We start from the raw sequence: 21,329 nt of genomic DNA on the forward strand, positions 1-21,329 counted from the left end.
CTCCCCCCACTCCCAGCACCTCCCACCCACCGACAGCCCTGCTGAACAGCGCCTCCTCTTCCTTCCCTGCACCTCCTGATCAGCTGTTTCATGGTGTGCAGGAGGCTGGGGAGGGGAAGGGAGGAGGGAGGGCATGGCAGGCTCAGGGGTGGGGATGGGAAGGGGTGGAGTGGGGGCAGGGCCTGTGGCAGAGCCAGGGGTTGAGCTGTGAGCACCCCCCAGCACAATGGAAAGTTGGCGCCTGTAGCTCCAGCCCTGGAGTCGGTGCCTATACAAGGATCCACATATTAACTTCTGAAGAGCCACATGTGGCTCCGGAGCCACAGGTTGGCCACCCCGGTCTAAGGCTTATTCTCCAAGATAAATCAGAGCGTGGAGGAAAATGGGGACAACATACAAATAAAGTGGTCAGGTGTCATATCCTTTTTCCAAATTTAAAAATAGTCTTCATCTCCTTAAGCAGCTTGTCCATTGCCTGTTGGTATCATGGTAGATAGTGAGTTTTTAGAAGGTGTGAGGTAGGCATAGTGGAAATGTACGTGCGGATAAATAGGGGGTGGGGGGAAAAGATGGGCCTTGAAGGCAGGGTCAAGAAGCCACATGTTGCTTTAAATGCATAAAATAAACCTGGTCCCTGCCATGCAGAGCTTATAGTTTAATTACATTTGCCAGAGCATCTATGACTACATAGAGTTCTATGGGAGTTGTGAGTGCTGTGCATCTCTTGAGGTCAGACCTCTAAATAAAAGTGGACTACAGGCACTGGGGCTTAGTTTGTGTTGTACCTGTAAGAGGCACAGTATAGAACTCACAGGCCTAGGAACTACCTTTGCACTCTTCCAAACTGGGCTATTCTGCAAATTTCAGTGGCCACCAGCGTAACCTAGACAGCTCTGGAGACCTGCCTAAGTTACAGCAACATCCCCAGTGCAGTGGGCTACAGTGCTACCTGGAATCTTTGCAGCACTGTGGCCCAGACCTCTCCTGTCTTGGAAAGCCCCTGTGTGCTAGGGCTTACAATAATGTCATCTGAAGGCAAACTTAGTAGCTTTTTCCACAGTGCTAGTACCAGGGGAAATTCTCCAGCAGGGTTTTTAGGGCCCCTTTATGGATCTCTGGCCCTCTCACACAGCATAAAGGGGCTAGAACAAGGGTGAGGATCTTGCCCTATTACTGTACTTGTGTTGATTGACCAGGGTATAACATTGAACAGATAACCAGAGTGTTCTTAGTGTCGTGAATTTTATAAAGCACTTATAATTTTGTGTTGCCAGTTCTCATACATATAGCACCTACATCCTTAGGTCTATATGTTGCTCTCAATGTATTTACCTTTCCTAAAAACTACTCTGATGGCTCAGAATTCTTAAATGGGAAACATCAAGGCCTTATTAAAAAGAAAAAGCCCCACAAACTTTAAGCAATCCCATTTTAGTTTTCTTTAACATAAATTTAATCACACTCTTTCACAAAACATTACTGATTGGGATGACTTACTGAAACTTACAGCAAACCTTTCTAAGGTAGCTCAGTTTTTAGGCATTTTTACTTTGATAATGGCCATCTAAATTTCACAAGTTTAGATTTCAATGTTTACCTACTATGTGGTACAATAGGTAAAAAACCTTAAATGACTGTGCCATCAGGAGGAGGTTCTGGGGATCCTGTTTATATTACCATTCCCCACTCAGAAAGCATCAAAACTTATGTACCGTATATACTCGTTCATTAGCCCGTTCATTTATAAGCCGACCCCCCAGGATGGATAGGTAAAAATAGTAAAAAACTGTATGACCCTTTCATAAGCCGACTCTATATTTCAGGGGTTGGCAAACTTTGGCTCCCGGCCCGTTAGGGTAAGCCGCTGGCGGGTCAGGATGTTTTGTTTACCTGGAGCATTCAGAGACACTGAGCCCCTCAGCTCCCAGTGGCCACGGTTCGCCGTTCCCACCCAATGGGAACTGTGGGAAGTGGCACGCAACTTCCCACAGCTCCCATTGGTTGGGAACAGTGAACCGCAGTCACAGGGAACTGAGAGGCTCCATGCCTGCAGACGCTCCAGGTAAACAAAAGGACAATGTATTAGATATTCAATTCAATGATTTCATAGTTTAAAATCATCACATTTTGGTGTAGACTTGTTTATAAGCCGACCCCCGCTCTTTGATGCATCCCTTTTTTACCAAATATATTTGGCTTATGAACGAGTATATATGGTACTCTGTTATTACAGAAATTAACATGACAAAAAGAATTCATAAGATGTAATTGCATAATTAAAAATTCATTATTGAAGGCGAACATTTGCTCTAGTGTGGTTTTGTGGTTCTAAAAACTGTTCATGTAACATTTTTTTTAATGGTGTTTCATCATATAAAGTATTATTTTAACAGATACATTTTTAGACCTACCTGTGTTCAGGAAAATTTTTAGTTAAATGTTTTCATTTGGAAATCTTTGGCTGGTCTGAACTGAACATAGTTTTCAAATTTATAAAGTTGTTTGGGAATGCTGGTAATCCTGTAGCGCTTAAATGAAATTTAATTTCAGTAATGTAAACTGTGCATTAATAGATCCATACCAGAGTTTCCTGTTTTCATATTTCACACAGAAGTAAGGAATACTGTTGCAAATTAGACACTTTCAGATGTCCTTTTTTTAATAAACTATCACCATTTGACAATAAATACAATTATTATTTAGAATATCTCTCAGTAGGTAAAACTGTTTTATTCTGGAGCATGAAAAACTTCTATTTAGAGGCTCTCTTTTTCCTGGTGACACACACAAAATATCTAAGGTATTACCTTGCAGGAAGGACCTTGTAGGACTTAATGAAACTTTGAATAAAATTTAGCCTAGTGGTTCTTTCTTTAGTTTTTTTTCAAGCCAAGTAACTTCCCCTTCCCACTCCTTCCCTCCCCAAAATAAAGCCACCACAACCCCAGTTTTGTCAAATATCATGTTTAGTACCTTTAGTTGTATGACTTTCATCTAGATAATTAGCACTTTTTTGGCCTTGGCCATCTTCGTGTGCAAAAGCTGAGGTCCAGAAATTTAAGTGCTAAAAAAGAGGCAGAGCTGGGAACAGGACCCAGGAATTCTTAATCTTAATTCCCTCGTGCTTCTGGGGATGGAACACAAGCTAAGGCTAGCCTTTTTATAAAATCATGGAATTATACGTAGTGGTAGAAGCCGGTGAGGAGGCAGCATGGTTTAGTGGAGAGAGCACTGGTTTGGGGGTCAGGAGACCTAGTAGTTCTGCTTCTTTTGCTGACTCAACTCTGCCTCGGTTTTGGAAAATGTGTTGCTATTGAATGCTATTAAGTGTGCATTTGTAACTGACTGCAAGAAATGAGGTAACTTTTTATATATACGTTTACTAACTAAATTATGTCTTAAATTGTTTAAAATAGAGGTGTAGTTTAAAATAGGGACGTGATCTCCCCATCTGTAATATGGAGAAATAATACCTTTCTCTTTGAAGTGTTTTGAGATCTCTGGATGAAAAGAATGATATAAGAGCCAGTTTTAATAATACTTAGTCTTTTTGAAGAGGAGTGTGATGGGGAAGTGGTTTCTGCTTTAATTGTTAAAACAATCCCAAAGACATTTTCCACAGTCCCTTTAAAACAAAAGAACCACGAAAAGTAACTGATTCTAGCTATTTTGAAACGTCTGGTTTTTGTTAATTATATTGCCCAGTTGCGGGATTGAAAAGCTAAATACTATAGGCATGGGAAGAGCTGAATTTTACTCAGTTTTTACAGCTTATCGGTTTTTTTACAGTCAGAGAAAAATTTGGGCTAAACACCCAAAACACTAATTTAAAAAAAATCCATAAAATACCCAAGTGATCTGGGCATTAATTTTCAATATGTCTGACCAATAAGAACAGCCATACATATCTTACAATTTGCATGAAATAGACTGAATTTTAGAAAAAGTAAACACAAAAGAGGAATACCCAATAGCTATACTCTATTTTATAATTTAGTGGAATTGCCTAATTGGTTAACAGAGAAGAAGGTATTTTGAATCATAGGCTGTAAATTTGAACGCTGTCTTTTTGTCAAGATAACATCTTCACTGAGCAAAGTTGAACTGTGTTCTTTGTTGCACAACTTATTTCTATTACTTCTTCATATATACACAATTGGATTTGGTCCAATGGTTAGTTAATAGTAATAGATTAAAGGGATGGCCAGCCAGCATTCATTCTGATTTAAAGTTTGCTATGAACTGTCTTGTCTTCTTAGAAAAACCTTTGTATCAGTTGTTTTTACAGAGTTCAGTCTGTTACAACTGAGTTTGACAAATAAAAGCTTGTGCAGTAGATAAGAGTCAAGCAAAAATATGAGGCCAGATGGAAGTGAGGTCTAGGGTACGGGCTAAAGGTATGTTCAGAATTTTAGATGAAAGGTTGCATTAGGACAGTGCATATTAGTATCAAATTGTATATACACCTAATACTGAACTAAAAAAGAAAATATAAGAGACTCCTTGATGTAAGGAGCTCTGTGTTTTGTTTTGTTTTTTTTACATACACTGTAGAAAAGTGATTATCTTTGATAGATTAATGGTCACCTCTGATATATTTCAGAGAATGATTAAGAACTCTGAGAATGCAGTTGTGATGGGTAGGGCTGGGGAGATGAAAATAATGAATTGTTAATTAAATTACCTAAATGATGTATCTTTTTTAGGTAACTGGAGGTTCCAGTGGAATTGGAAAATGTGTTGCTATTGAATGCTATAAGCAGGGTGCATTTATAACTCTGATTGCAAGAAACGAGGTAACTTTTTATATGTATGTTTACTGAGTTATGTATTTAAGTGTTTAAAATAGAGGTGTCGTTTCAAATAGGGATGTGTTATAAAATAATATAGTTTGGAAGTAATTGTTCATACTGTGTTGCTGATTAATATTTTAATTGAAGTAACTAAAATCTCATGAGTTTTTCTTTGTCCAAGCAACTGGCTTGTTACAGAAACAGATTCTGAATGTGTCTTAGAAATGTTATTGACTGGAAAAAATTATATTTACATATACTGCTTGTTTCCTATAACTGTTGCTTTCAAGAACATGTAACTTCTTTCCTCCCTGGTAGTTCTTCTTTCATTTGGAAAAAATTGGTTTCTCCTGTCTCTGTGTTCTTATGGAACACAGTCCAACATTTCTGTGTTGTTGGACTGTGTTCCATAAGAACACAGAGACAGGAGGTTGTTCTTATCAGTAGGGCTCTACCAAATTCATATGAAAAATGTGTCACGAACCGTGAAATCTGGTATGTGACGTAATTTTACACTATATTTTAAAAGTACCCTATGCTATAGGGTAAAAGTATACAAAAGTACACAGCGTTTCTCAAAGCAGGGGTCCTGACCCAAAAGGGGTTTGCAAGGCTATTGTAGGAGATCATGGTATTGCTACCCTTACTTCTGTGCTGTTGCTGGTGGCAGTGCTGATTTCAGAGCTGGGCACCCGACCAGCAGCCGCTGATTTCCAGCCACCCAGCTCTGAAGGCAGCGCAGAAGTAAGAGTGGCAATACTGTGACCCCCTACAATAGCCTTGTTATCCCCCCCAGTGTGAGAGACGCTGAGTCTTAAGGGCTTTACATGTTTATATTTTGCTGTTTTCAAATGCATATTCATGTTTTGTTACAACACCATGAAATTTAAGATTTAAATATCTGAAACCATGAATTTCAAGATTTTTTTTAAATGCTATGGCTGTGAAATTTACAAAAATGGACTGTGAATTTGGTAGGGCCCTACTCATCAGTGATGGTATGGGCACAGCCTGGGGAATAGCATTTATTGTATTTACTTTAATATTCTACTGACTGGATTTGTATTAGTTGAAAACAACGTTTCCCAAACTGTGTTCCGCATGATGCAAATAGGTGTTCCGTGAAAGAATCGTAATTAGAAAAAAGGGTCTTGCACTTGATTTTTGTACTACTTTATACGCGCTTTCCAGTTAGAAATTGTTAGTTCAAGTTTATTTTAAATTTGTATTTTTGCTTTGTTTTATAAAACAAAATATATTTGAGCATAAATAACGCAATTTTTTATTTGAAAACCAAATGACTACAAAATAATATTGTAAGTGTTCCGTAAATATACACCAAGTGTTCCATGGCCAAAAAAGTTTGGGAAACACTGGTCTAAAAGGTAGGACCTTCAGAGCATGAAACACTATAGTAGTATGATTCACTGCTATATTGTATCATACAATGCAGATTTGTCTGTACTATGCTGCTGCCTTTTAAATTTCTTGTCAATCAGTGATGGATTTGACAAATGATTACTGTACATAGAATTCAGAAAACACTTTGTCAGGCCTCTAATAATTTTAAGATTATAAAAAACAATCTAAGCCTGAATTAATTAAATCTTTTCCTTGAATTGATTTATCTCTTGCTATTGGAGCTCATTTAATTTTTTTATCAACACTTTTTTATTTAAAAAAAAGGGTTTTAATGAAAAGTAAATCTTTTTCAGAAAACATCTAGTTTTTTCAATGGAAAAAGTGAACTGAAAACTTTCCAGGTTTCAGATTTTTGTCAATGGGGTGGGGGGGGGGAGAAATCAGGAAACGTATAGCAAACTTTGAAATTAAACATAAAAATCGGCATTTTTTCAGTTACCTCTACTTGTTATGTTTGGTAACTTACATAGTTGAAAATGTCTTTTGCATAAACTTGACCAGTCTGATACATTTAAAATTAACCTCACGCTGCCAAAAAAGAAAAGTGATATTTCAAACTTTCCTTATCTGTTCTGAATTTGGGAATAAATGATTGATTGGTTTGTTACACGGTTATTCCACGTGTTCTTCAGTATGATTTAAACAATCATATAAATAAACAGTAACCTGTAAAGCAATAACATACAAATTCCTAATCCCTTCATGTAAATAAATTAGGGCTGTCAAGGTTCCTCCCCCACTCTGAACTCTAGGGTACAGATGTGGGGACCTGCATGAAAAACCTCCTAAGCTTATCTTTACCAGCTTAGGTCAAAACTTCCCCAAGGTACAAAATATTCCACCCGTTGTCCTTGGACTGTCCGCTACCACCGCCAAACTAATACTGGTTACTGGGGAAGAGCTGTTTGGACGCGTCCTTCCCCCCAAAATACTTCCCAAAACCTTGCACCCCACTTCCTGGACAAGGTTTGGTAAAAAGCCTCACCAATTTGCCTAGGTGACTACAGACCCAGACCCTTGGATCTTAAGAACAATGAACAATCCTCCCAACACTTGCACCCCCCCTTTCCTGGGAAATGTTGGATTAAAAAGCCTCACCAATTTGCATAGGTGACCACAGACCCAAATCCTTGGATCTGAGAACTATGAAAAAGCATTCAGTTTTCTTACAAGAAGACTTTTAATAAAAATAGAAGTAAATAGAAGTAAAGAAATCCCCCCTGTAAAATCAGGATGGTAGATATCTTACAGGGTAATTAGATTCAAAAACATAGAGAATCCCTCTAGGCAAAACCTTAAGTTACAAAAAAGATACACAGACAGAAATAGTTATTCTATTCAGCACAATTCTTTTCTCAGCCATTTAAAGAAATCATAATCTAACACATACCTAGCTAGATTACTTACTAAAAGTTCTAAGACTCCATTCCTGGTCTATCCCCGGTAAAGACCAGCATATAGACAGACACACAGACCCTTTGTTTCTCTCCCTCCTCCCAGCTTTTGAAAGTATCTTGTCTCCTCATTGGTCATTTTGGTCAGGTGCCAGCGAGGTTACCTTTAGCTTCTTAACACTTTACAGGTGAAAGGAGCTTTCCCCTGGCCAGGAAGGATTTCAAAGGGGTTTACCCTTCCCTTTATATTTATGACAAGGGCTGTCAAGCGATTAAACAATAATAGAATACCATTTATTTAAATATTTTTGGATGTTTTCTATATTTTAAAATATATTTATTTCAGTTGCAACACAGAGTACAAAGTGTACAGTGCTCACTTTATATTTTTATTACAAATATTTGCACTGTAAAAAAACAAAAGAAATAGTGTTTTTCAATTCACCTAATACAAGTACTGTAGTGCAATCTTTGTCATGAAAGCTGAACTTTCAAATGTAGAATTATGTACAACAAAAAACTGCATTCAAAAATAAAACAATATAAAACTTTACAGCCTGCAAGTCTACTCAGTCCTATTTCTTGTTCAGCCAATCACTGAGACAAACAAGTTTGTTTACATTTATGGGAGTTAACGTTGCCCACTTCTTGTTCACAATGTCACCTGAAAGTGAGAACAGGAATTTACATAGCATAGTTGTAGCCGATGTTGTAAGACATTTATGTGCCAGATGTGCGAAAGATTGATATGTCCCTTCATGCCTCAACCACCATTCCAGAGGACATGCGTCCATGGTGATGATGGGTTCTGCTTGATAACAATCCAAAGCAGTGCAGACATGTTCGTTTTAATCATCTGCGTCAGATGCCACCAGGAGAAGGTTGATTTTCATTTTTGGTGGTTTGGGTTCTGTAGGTTCTGCATCAGAATGTTGCTCTTAAGACTTCTAAAAGCATGCTCCACACCTCATCCCTCTCAGATTTTTGGAAAGCACTTCAGATTCTTAAACCTTGGGTGGAGTGCTGTAGCTATCTTTAGAAATCTCACATAGGTACCTTCTTTGCGTTTTGTCAAGCCTTCAGCAAAAGTGCTCTTAAAATGAACAACATATGCTGAGTTATCATCTGAGACTACTATAACACGAAATGTATGGCAGAATGTGGGTAAAACAGCCAGAGACATAAAATTCTCCCCCAAGGAGTTCAGTCAAAAATTTAATTGACACATTATTCTTTTAACGAGTGTCATCAGCATGGAAGCATGTCCTCTGAATGGTGGCTGAAGCATGAAGAAAAATACGAATGTTTAGCATATCTGGCACGTAAATACCTTGCAACGCCAGCTACAAAAGTCCCATGCAAACACCTGTTCTCACTTTCTGGTGACATTGTAAATAAGAAGTGGGCAACATTATTTCCCGTAAATGTAAACAAACTTGTTTGTCTTAGCGATTGGCTGAACAAGAAGTAGGACTGTAAAGTTATAGGCTGTAAAGTTTTATATTATTTTGTTTTTGAGTGCAGTTATGTAACAGAAAACACATTTGTAGGTTGCACTTTCATGATAAAGAGATTGCACTAAAGTATTTGTATGAGGTGAATTGAAAAATATTATTTCTTTTGTTAATCATTTTACAGTGCAAATATTTGTATTAAAAATAATATAAAATGAGCAATGTTCACTTTGTATTCTGTTTCAGAGTAGCAGCCGTGTTAGTCTGTATCCGCAAAAAGAAAAGGAGGAGTTGTGGCACCTTAGAGACTAACAAATTTATTTGATCATAAGCTTTTGTGAGCTGTCCACTGAATGCATCCGATGAAGTGAGCTGTAGCTCACAAAAGCTTATGATCAAATAAATTTGTTAGTCTCTAAGGTGCCACAAGTCCTCCTCTTCTTTTTGTATTCTGCGTTGTAGTTGAAATCAATATATTTGAAAATTATAGAAAAACGTCCAAAAATATGTAATACATTTCAATTGGTATTCTATTGTTTAACAATGCAATTAAAACTGCAATGAATTGCGATTAATTTTTTTGTTAATTGCGTGAGTTAACTATGATTGACAGCCCTAAATTAAATATAATAACTGAAGTGTTCAGTCTCAGCCTTAACATTATCATTGTAGAGGTTTTTTCCTGATGTTTAACCTCTTAACCTCAGGGATAGGGGAAAGGAAAGTGTTAAATTAAATAAATAAACTGAAGTTTTGAAAGATGAATGAAAATAGCAATTTTGAGCCTTAGTCAAGATCTCACACATTTACCAATTCCAGAGTTGTTTTTACAAAATTAAAATAGCAGTTGTTAGGGGGCTGAAATGTTTTTAACTTCAGTGAAATACCAGAAAGTAATAAATTCTCATGATTGCAGTGCCTTAATTGTGCTTTATATTCATTTTAGAGCAAGCTGTTGCAGACAAAGAAAGAAATTGAAAAATACTCCGTTAACGATAAGCAGGTAAGATCATTGCCTCCAGGGTGTACTGAATGCTGAGCGGTTGTGCTACAAAAATAAAAGGGGAGGAGAAAAGCTCCCCCTACCCAACCCTACTACGTGGTTTCACCAGTCTCGCTTTGAAGAATAAGTGCTTGTGTCCTGAAATACTGAAGTTTACAAATTAATATTTGGTACATTTTAACTTGAAAGGCATTTTACCTGTCTAGATGCAAATACAAAGTTCTGATTTCTCGACTGCTGTTGATATTGCTAACACCAAACTAATACTCAAACCTGCTTTCAAAAAATTGATATGTTAGTGATGTCACCAGCTGTAGTTGGGGGGGTGTGTGTGTGTGTGTGTGTGTAAATATGTATAATACAACTATAGTTGATGACCAGTATAAGACCCTGACTCTAGATTTTGACAGCTATGTAAAGGAGGAAGTAGTTGTTTTTTTTTTAATCCTCTCAAAATCTTTAACAATTTTTAAGTCAAAATAAGTGCCACCAATTGATTTGGGAACTCGGATAGCTTTCTGAGCCCCAGAACTGAGAGCAGGGAGACTTGTGGGCTCAGAAAGCTGCCTGATTGCAGAGAGGAAAAGAGGTGGACCTGGGGCAGGGACAAGACGATTGGGACAAGGAACATAGAGGGGAGGGAGAAGGAGTGGGATTGGAGGTTGGCTGAGGGAGGGAAACTTGGAATGGGAGTTGTGGGAGAGTGACGGTGAATAGCTGGGCAAGGAGACTGAGACTGGTAACCAGTTGGATAGGGATAAGGAGGAGTAGGGGAGATAAATCAGATAAAGAGCCTGGGTGCAGGAGGAGAGCTGTGACTAGCTGGGGACAAAGGAGAGTGGGGATAAACACCCAGGAGGGATTGGAGACTAGAACTGGAAATGTCTTGGCAAGGAGACTGAGGCAGGAGGTAAAAATAGTACATGATCATATAATTAAAGACTGTATCGTAGTCAGGGTTGGCCCCAGACCAAATGACACCCCATGCCAGGAGTGTCTTTGACCGCCCGCTCTCCCCCCCATTTGTTAAACCTTTGAATACCTCATTTTTTATTACCTTTGTAGCCCATTTCATGACTTTGATGCATGACTTTGATATGATTTATCCCTGTCATATAAGATGATAAATTTGCACCCTAGGATCTGTAAATCTGTATTTATTCATGCCATTAAAGGAAATAAAAAAATTTGCTTCCTCTATGCTTATAGAAACTTTTCAATTTTAAGAGTAGCTGAAATGTACTAACCTCAAGAAATTGAACGGTGCACCAACGTTGGGTGGACCATTATTAAATAGTGTTAATAAATTAAATTAAACAGTAGGTGACAGCCTTAGAATGTTAACCCTAGTCTTTTAGTTCAAAAGGTTGCCCTCACAAACTGAAGCACAGCATCAAAGAGAGCCAAAGACTGGTGGCATTTTCAAGTGATAAAATAGCAAGCGATGTCAGTCTCTTGTTGGCCATCATCGACTGACGATAGGTTTTAATGAGCCTGAGCTTCGAAAAGCTGCACTTACCACTCTCAACTGTGACCAGCAGCATGAGCAGAATCCTCGAAGTTATCCACACATTAGGAGAAGTGTCCTTCAGCTCTGCATCAGGAATGAACTGCAGAATTTGGAGTGGAGAGCGCTTCCCGTGCGGCAAATTGTCCAATTTGACATAGAGGTCTTTATCATTGACGTCCAAACATTCCCCATGTGCCAATGTCGGGTGAAGGTCCGTACAATTGTTCAAAAGTGTTTTCTGTCTGCTGGCATATTTACTACAGAGACACATGCACGCACGCTCTCTCTCTGTCTCGTGGACATTCAAGCAATGTCAACAAGCAAGCAAAAAAACTCCCTCTTGAATTTTTCTTCTGAGCTTCCCATCACCTCATTTCTGCCCTTGTAACCAGCCTGGCTCTTTTTCCGATGAATACGAGTTTCCTTAAAGACAGGCTCAACTTCTGAGTTTTCTGCCATTTCTTTGGCAGCAGCGGGGCAGCTTCAAATCCGTTCTCTGTAAGGCTCAATGAAATCAAGACCTCTTCTTATCAAAGTAGTAGCGGTCGCGATGTCCATCGACTGAGTTTTGTAATGCCTTGCTTACAACGTTTACTTGGAACAGGATATCATGCCAAACCACAGATGAGACCAGAAATTTGAAGTCAGTGATCTGGTTTGCCAGGCTTTGCGCCTCATGTCGGACTCCGGCCTCAGCTTTACTTGGCTGCTCCAGTTCCATCAGGGCATCATAAACCTCAGTCATTTGTAACCTCACTGGCCTTACGCTGTCAATGTGGCTCTCCCAGCGAGTGTCACTTAGCAGCTTCTTGGTCAGATTTGTAACATTGTCCATGAGGATCTTCCACCTGAGAGTTGATGCTGAAAACAGGATGTATATTGTTTGCAGTACTCCGAAGAGAGAGAGTGAATCTAAAAAAGACATTTGATCTGACACAATCAGGTTGAGGGAATGGCAGGCACAAGACATGAAGAAAGCCCTTGGATTCAATGCAAGGATCCTTGCCTGGACGCCACTGTTTCTTCCCTTGATGTTTGCGCCATTGTCATAACCTTGGGCACAGCAGTCCTGAAGTTTTATTTTATTCTCATTCAAAACGTTCATAAACAGTTTTGTTAGATCTTTTCGAATAGAGTTGTCCACAGACCTAAAACAGATAAAGCATTCCTTTGTTTGGATACAGCCATCCTTGTCGTCAACCAATTACTGTAAATGACATCTTTTCGCTGTGTCTGTCAGGAGTGCAGTCCATCAGTACGGTGTAGTACTTCGCTTTGCTGAGCTGCATCAATATGTTATCAAGCACCTTCTTTGCCATAAGGTCAATCAGTTCATTTTTAATTGTTTTGCTGCAGTAGTGGTCTATAGCTTCATTACAAAATACTCGACGTAGGTGCTCACGCATGACATCATTGTATTTCCCAAGGAGCTTTACCAAATCAAGGAAATTACCATTATGTTCAGTGAACAACCTATTCATGAGCCATAGAAAGCCAAATTATTCTTTGGAAGGAAGAGGATAATTTGAGATCAGACACTCAAACATGTTCCTCCACTGCTGGATTTCTACATTAATAAAGTGCTGGTATTCATGTTGCATCAGAGCATCAACTAAGTTATGCCTGTAATTGTACCCAGTAAGTGCAAGCAACGATTTGGCATTTTTGTCAAATATTTTTCAAAAAAACCAGAATACTTTGTCAGTTGATTTCGAATAAACTAGCCAATGTCAATTCAGTTGCTCAACCTTCTTGAGCACCCTTTTGCAGTGTGACTTTGAGAAGTGTCACTTCTACACGTTTACTGAAAACGTCATATCCTTGATTTTGCCCGGCCCATTCAAAATTGTACGATCAAATATCAGCAGAGTTTAGAATCGCTGGTCAAAAAGCAGGATCTTATGTATTGATTTGTGGTGTGCAATTTTTCTCACTGCTGTTTCTATCATCATGTAAGGCTGATTCTTCTTTATCATTTCTCTCCTTTTCATGAAAACCAGATTTTTCTTTGTCATTACTCTCCTTTTCATGTGAGCCACATTCTTCTTCTTTATCATCACTCTCCTTTATGCCACCAGGAAAACTGGATGATTCTCCATCAGTTTCCTCACATGTTCATTCCTTATCTTCGGGTAAATCTACTAATTCCTTAATAGTGGGACTTCCATCATTTACTCTTCACTCCTCAATTTCTTCTGCACTGGGATAATCACTACTGCCTAAAACCCCATCTATGTTGTTCTGTTTCAGATATTTTCCCATCAAGTTTGTCCCTTGCTGCAAACTAGATTGCAGTTGAGCTTTTCGCTTCCTATACTGAGCTCCTGAAGGCTTCTTTGGGGGCATCTTTTATTTTCTGTGCAGGAAAACAGACAGTATTAGAGAGAGCAAAAGCCTATGTTCCTCAGTCTTAAAAAAGTCCTCAAACGTGAAATGTTAAGCATGGGAAAAGAAGTAACAGAATTTCTTTTATATTGTTGTATAGATAGGGGTTCGATAGATCTCTGGCATCTGATTAAATATGTCCTTTATTAGTCACTACTTACTTTCTTCAAGTCTTAAAATACAAGTAGACTTTCAGAATTACCCAACAAAACAAGGTTCACAATATTACAGCTGGGCTCTCACTTCACTTCAGTTCATTCTTTTATCTCACTGACTGACTGGCGACGCCCCTGCCCCTAATATACCCACAAGGGCATAGCTGACGGCATTCTCGGAGGTTCGAGGAAAATATAGTTTTCAATTCTCTGAGATTCTACAAAGGTCCCAAACGTTCTAGGAGGTTAGTGGGAAAATGAATCCACATATGGAATACCTGAAACATTTTACTTCAAACAGCACCCCAAGCTCAGCACTCTAGCCAGTCGCCTGCCCCTAAATCTGGCCCTGATCATAATGCGTGTGTGCAAGAGGGCTGAATTAAGATTGCACAGGCTGACTGGTCCTGCAGTTGCATTTAGCTATTTACAAGACAACATTGTCTTTTTACAATTGCCTTTTTCTTAAATTCGTATTTTAAAAAGCTTTACAAAAATGTTGGTAAAATTGAATTAGCAGCTTTAAGAAAGCAGGATGGTAGACCACAATAGTCAAAAGCCTTTCATACTAATTTTTGGATGGGCCTGCAAATAAACATTCAACCTTCTTTTTATCCTCCCTAATATTATAACCAGTTTTTGTCCACCATTACCACACCACAAGGCTGGATTTAGCAATACAACTTTTTGGGATTTCAAAAATAGTTAACTCACTTCATATAAAAAGCGTGCTTGTGTATGTATCTTGGTCCTCTCAACAGCCTCTTGCAGCAGAAGCGGAGACTTGTTTGTGCAGGGGTTCATGTATAATTGCTAAAACTTCAAAAAAAAGTCTTTTAAGAGACACTTGTCCAAATAAGCTATAAGTGTGGGGGCTTCTTACAGGGTATGGCACATTTTAGCATATATTTGGTGTTTTACAAACATAAACTGGCTCAAGCCTTTGTGAGATAGTTAAGTATTGTATTGTCCCTATTTTACAGATACAGAAACTAAGGTACAAAGTACAATTGTAAGTGTTCTGTAACCACACGATCCATTCATCTGACTCAGTTGTAAGAAACATGGTGCTTGTTAAGACAGTGCCTTTTTTCCACAACACGCCTGTTTGTCACTCTCTTTTTTTTGTGTGCACAACTATCATCCCACCTAACCCTGTAGCAAAGCTTTCTGGGAATATCTGGGCATGTATTGTGTACAGAATGCACAGAGGGAATATATAATGTCAACAGCAACTTGTGGTGCCATGTGTACTCAGATGTCCTGCTGCGCAGAATGCTGGGAGGAAGGTCAATCCAACCTTACACAGGAACGATTAGCAGGTTCTGTTTAAACAGAAAAATTAAACGTTGCAGTCTGGCCAAAGGAAGACAAGCATATGCAGTCTAGACTGCTGGCCAACTGGACAAATGGTTAGCTTCCACAATTATGGTATGTTAACTTGTGTGTCAGCATACATCATAACTAGAGACAGCCATGATGTTTAAAACAGTTTTAAAAACTCCTGGAGAGAGTTTGAGAAAGACCATTGAATGACGATGAAAGCCACAGAGGGTCAGCATCAGAACTAGAATGCCGAAGTCCCTACTCGCAGTCCCATCCTTAAAACATGAAAGGCAGAATGGTCTCAATTTGTTGAACTAGAGAGTCACCGGCAGTTCAGCAGAAGAGCTAGCGTTGCTGTAAGAAGCAGGTTGAGATTGAATTTCTGGTGGCTCTAGTGCAACAATTGATAGCCTAAACAGCACTGCTGCCCTTCAACCAAGAGTTGCTCCCAAAATTGAAGATCCTCAACAACCAGTGCCTACAAAGTGGAATGTGGAGACCATGAAATACCGATTTTTCTGAGAGTTACTGGTTGACTAACTTTCATCCATAGCCATTGGTTTCTATCAGTTTTATGTATTTAATGCTCTTTGCAAAGAAATCCTGGCCCAAGATTCTTATTTACATTTCTCTGTCTCCCAGATTAGGAGTTGTGGACTTCGTGGACCCCAAAGAAAAGTGCTATCAAGGGTTATACAAATATAAAATTACATTATCAAATGCTGTTTCACACCTCTTATGGGAGGGTGTTCTCTTTCCGTGGAGAACTGGGAAATTTATGGGGTTTTTTAAATAAAAAATAGGTTTGATGTAGTTTTTCCTCTGACCTTGTATTGTTTCCTGCTAAACTAGGAAGGGGCAAACTGATTTCCTGGCACAGGACAACTAATGCATTTGCTGCGGGGAGTGAGAAGTAGTCACCAAAAGTGTGAATAAACAATCAGGAACTTACAAATATTTGGGGGGGGGGGGGGAGTGAATCACTACACAGGTAAAGTCGTCTTCAGAGGTACTACCCCGTGGTTGAAGTTGTGTATATACTAGTTTTGACCAGGTTCAAGAGGTCCCGCAAGCAAAGAACTAAGAACCTATGTAAAGTGACCAATTTGACAGAGGCTACATTTACACTACAAGCTAGGGATGTGATTTCCCCGGTTGTGTATATGTTCTTGCACTAGCTCTCATCAAGCTAATGTGAGTAGAAACAAAAGTGTAGCCACAGCAGCAGAGGCGTGGCTGAGCCTGGTTCAAGGCTGGTTTGTACTCTGCCCTTTTCCGTGCTGTCACTACCACACTGCTGTTTATCATCAAGCTGGTGCGCATGTGTGTGTGCATGAGGAGGAAAATCACACTCTTAGCTTGTAGTTTACACATAGGTTTAGAAGAAGGGTCACTGGCACTGAAAGGACACTGACCAAGAGGGACAGACCCTCCAGAAAGGGTTTTGAAGGACTTTGAAATCTACCAGGGTCTCCATATGTAAGATGGTGACACCTGGTAAGACAGGCATGCATAAAGCTGTTTGTTGTCTTTCAAGATTTGTTTTGTCAGTAATGCTTTCCTTCTAAACAAATACTTTGCTTTATGAAGGCTGGCTGGTCACTGGTTAAACCTGTCATTGCCCCTATAGAGAACAGGGTGACAGGTGCTAAAAGAAACTCAGACTTGCAAAGGTGATCAGAGTGAGCTGCAGGAGGAAATTGCACCCTAAATTCCTCATCCGGAGGGAGAGAAACCCAGGTTCCCTCCCCAAGAAAGGCAATGGCTAGAGACTTGAGAGGAGGCCACATGAGTCACGTCACACCATAAATATTTGCCACAACTGTGTATGATTAACGAATTACTCATTGAAATGCTTTCCATGGAATCTGTTCCTTGCAGCTGTCCCAATTACAAAGCATGTCAACATACAGTTTGAGGGGGGAAAAAAAACTTGTTCTACAAGCTTTATATCCTGTTGATAAAACAACCTGTGGAAAAGAAAAGCATAGTTTCTAGCGTACAGAGACTGCACCATTAGCATGGGGTTAAGTAAAACAATGCTGTTTTACTTGTTTGCTTTATATTGCATTTTTAAAATAGGTGTTAATCCTGAATTTCCCAAGAGCACCACAGAAAAAGCCAGGGACTTTTGTGACGTGCAAAAACTACCTGTTAAGTTTGCCTGCAATTTTTAACGTCAGTGAGCCATATTGATTATCTGAGCGTCAATATCGACAAATGCTGAAATGGAATTACATGGTTTGAAACCATTAAACTTGATCGCTCTCTCTTAGTGGGTTAACTTGTAAGTGAATTTTCTCAGCCTAAATTATTAGACCTATAGTATTATTTGTAAGTAAAATTGAAATGTTAATACCCTGCACTTCAGTAGCTTCTTCTTATTGACTTCTCCAAAGCTGTATTTTGAGTTGCAGAAAAACATTTGACTTTTATAGCATTTTAAAGAGATAAGACTCTTATTCTGTTTGTTTCATTGTTGAACCTTTCATTCCCTTTTTCTTCATTAGGTTGTGCTTTGTATATCTGTTGATGTGTCTAAAGACTATGGACATGTGGAGAATGTCCTTAAACAAGTAAGAAAGTAATTTGTCTATTTTCAGTAATTTTTCCCTTGTATGCTACATATTTATAGTAAAAGTATTTTCTTTTCATGATTTTGAACATTTAAGTTGCTGCAAATGTACAAAAAATATTTTCCCTGCTACCAATATGCATACTACCTTTTGTATAGGCTCAAGAGAAGTTGGGTCCAGTCGACATGCTTATAAACTGTGCTGGAACATCAGTTACAGGAAAATATGAAGATCTTGAAGTGAGCTGTTTTGAAGTGAGTAAGCATGTTTTTTTTCCCTTTAACAGATAATTGGGCATAATTTCTAAAGAATCACTAATCCAACATTTACATCAAGTAAACTGTCTATTATGAGGTCCTGGAAGCTGAAAATAAAATATATGTAGTAAAATCACAGTTTGAAACTTTGAATGCTGTGACAGTTTTCTTGTTTTATAGCTAGATAGATATAGAGGAGACGGGTGGACGGATGGACACTTAGTTTGTGGCGTTTAAAGTATCTTCCTCCCCAAAAAAATGAAATGTGCTTTTTTTTTTAACAAGGACAATCCCAATGAATTCCATAAAGAGTTTGAAAATTGCCGATCATTAGCTCTAAACAAGAAGCAGCTATGTTCTGTGAATGAAATTATTACAAGCAAATTCTTCACTTGATAAAAGAAATTTAAGGGATTTGAGAAATTTAGGACAGATTTATAAAGGCAATTTATCAGTAAGTGTTTGGGTATATAGTGGTTAGTGGTTACAGAGAGGATACTATTAACTACTCTGTTCATCTTGACAGTTGTGGGCTTGTCTGCATAGTGTATTACTCTGCACTAGAGAGGTGTAAATGCACTAACTGGCCCATGTGGATCTGGCTGGTGCACATTAGGGTACTTTTAGTGCAGACTAATGCATTGTGTAGACAAGCTCTATGTTTAAGTTTTATTCAGAACTGATAAAGAAGTGATAAGCCACCTCTGTGTTGCTGATGATTCAATCCTTCATCTGTTAGCAGTCTTGCAGAATATCATATTTTAGGCTTTGTACCCTTGAAGAGTCTTAAGCTATGTCTCTTCACTGCTGAGTTAACTTGAGTTGTCTACACTTGCATTAACTCCTTTAGAGTTTGACTATCACAGGTGAAAACGGCCACAAACTAGTCCTCAAGCAGCACACAGGGTCTTGCCTACGCTCTAAGGCTTTGGCTAGTATTGCTATGATAGCAGAGCCCCACATTGGAAGCTGGCAGAAGGAGTTCTGCTGTCATAGCTACACCACCTCCCTGAATGACATTACTATGCAGACAGAACCAGTCTTCTTCATAGTTGCCAGCATGGCCATGTCAGCTGGGGAGGGTGATCTCCTCTCAGTCCCTCCCTCCCGACACCACAAACTCCCCACCCCACCCCGTTGACATTGGCTATGTTGGCAAAACTTTGTGCAGACAAGTCCAGAGTGATTGTGTGAGCAACTGACAAGTTATGCTAGCTCAAGCAATACCATATACCTCTTTGTAGGCCACCCAACTTCAGTTAAAAGCACATCCATTGCTTAGAGTGAATCACTCAGGGGTTTGTGTATGTGGATGGGACTCTGAGTGCAGCACACAAGTTCTAATTTGAGTTAACTCTGTAGTGAAGACAAGCCCTGAGCCAAGAAAATGACTGATCATCCTCACCCACAGTCAGCATTTCTCTGAAACTTAAAATCTTTTTTTGGTTCAAAAGACTACTGTGTTCATATGATTCATCACAAAGCATTCATTACTTTCCAGTAATTGAGATTACTGGTCTACAGATGAAAAACAGGCAAAGGAGAGCATATGTTCTGATTAAATTCTTAGAATGTATTTCATAAGGCTGTTTTGCCACATTAAGGACTTGAACAAGAGCCCGCTGAATTCAGTGTTAGTCTTTCCCTTAACTTCAGTGGGCCTTGTGTTATGCTGTAAATACCCAAATTGACTCATGCAGCTTAAATTAAAATTTGCAAAAGTATGTCTTGTAACTAAACTTCACTCTGTTACTACCGGTTACCCCGCAAGAAATCTACCTCCTTAATCAAAGTAGTTTGAAACCACGCTGCAAATCAGACATGACTTTTTTTAATGGTGCCATGCAGGAAGCAGATCTGTAATTTTGAGTATCATTCAACTACATTAATTTGCTATTTCAGTTTAGTTAAGGCTAAATTTCACACTTGAAATTGTATATTATAAAATAGGTAGTGGTTGTATTAAATTTACTATTAATGTCTTTCTCCTATTTCTGTAGGGGAAGGTTTCAGTTTATTTAGGAGCTGCTTTTTTATTTTTTGCAGGGCGTTAGACTTTAACTTGGGTGTGTTTACTTAAGTGCATTTCTTAACTTTGGATGTACATTATGGGGACAAATTCTACACTCTGTGGATGGCCTCAGACACTGTCACTTGTGTGTTTCTGCTGTGCTAAGTGGATGGAGAATTTTTTTGTCATGGAAAGGCTGTTCAAGTGTTGGTGCTGGTCCCCTTGTGTGTTGTGAAGTGTGGCTCTCTGGCATCTCTGGGTTACAGTTACTGGGGGATGACATGCAAGAATGGCAGGAGCAAGGCCAGTGGATTCACTCTAAGCAAACACAGGCCAAAATGGAGACTACAACTATGATAGTAGCCCTGAAACTGTTGTAGCAGCTCTGGAGCTATGTGGGAGGAATTCATTCTTGATCCCTGTGGAGGTCATCCATGCAAAGCTTACTTACTTGAACTTTGCGTAAGGGTCAGGATTTGGTCCTTATTTTGAATATTAGCCCTCTAGAAGGTCAGAATATTGAATTATACTGTAGTTTAGTCTGACTGATTGTGATCTGGACACAAATGATCTGATCTTGTGAGAAATCTTTTCATACTTGTGACTCTCGGAAAAGGTTAGCTAGTTTTTTTGTTTTTAAGTGTTAACTGAAGTCAACACCTGTCTTTATGGTTTTGTTCCTCCATATATAGTCTGTATTTGTTCTGTACTCTAAAGTGAAGCACTACAAAGATGTTTAGGCATGAGTTGTAAAACAATATTTAACATATTAATTCAGTATCTTCCACAGTCTGCTGTCAGGTAATTGCAATACCACTCTGCTAGAGGCACAAATCAACATGCTTCTCACTCCCTTTGATACCCTGCCAGTCATTGGACAATCTCCAAAATCTATTGCTTATTTACAATAAACTACCCTCCTGATACCTATCTTTAAAACAATGGCACTATCTAAAGTTTTTAGTAACTTTTATTCTTCACAGTGTACTTTCATATGATTGAATATTTAAGCAAATTGTTTCCTTGGCAGTTGCAAAATGCCT

General features: G+C 38.9%; 1 protein-coding gene across 1 annotated transcript in view; it reads left to right on the forward strand.

The window, feature by feature from the left end:
• The window catches only part of KDSR (3-ketodihydrosphingosine reductase), a 47,030-nt gene that overhangs the window by 3,848 nt on the left and 21,853 nt on the right, over positions 1–21,329 (forward strand). Inside the window, exons 2-5 of the mRNA XM_073332215.1 lie at positions 4,707–4,796; positions 10,010–10,066; positions 17,953–18,018; positions 18,177–18,272. Coding sequence (XP_073188316.1) covers positions 4,707–4,796; positions 10,010–10,066; positions 17,953–18,018; positions 18,177–18,272 — 309 coding nt within the window. The remainder of the gene's footprint in view (positions 1–4,706; positions 4,797–10,009; positions 10,067–17,952; positions 18,019–18,176; positions 18,273–21,329) is intronic.

The sequence above is a fragment of the Lepidochelys kempii genome, chromosome 2 (genome assembly GCF_965140265.1).
Source record: "Lepidochelys kempii isolate rLepKem1 chromosome 2, rLepKem1.hap2, whole genome shotgun sequence".
NCBI classification, from domain to species: domain Eukaryota; kingdom Metazoa; phylum Chordata; order Testudines; family Cheloniidae; genus Lepidochelys; species Lepidochelys kempii.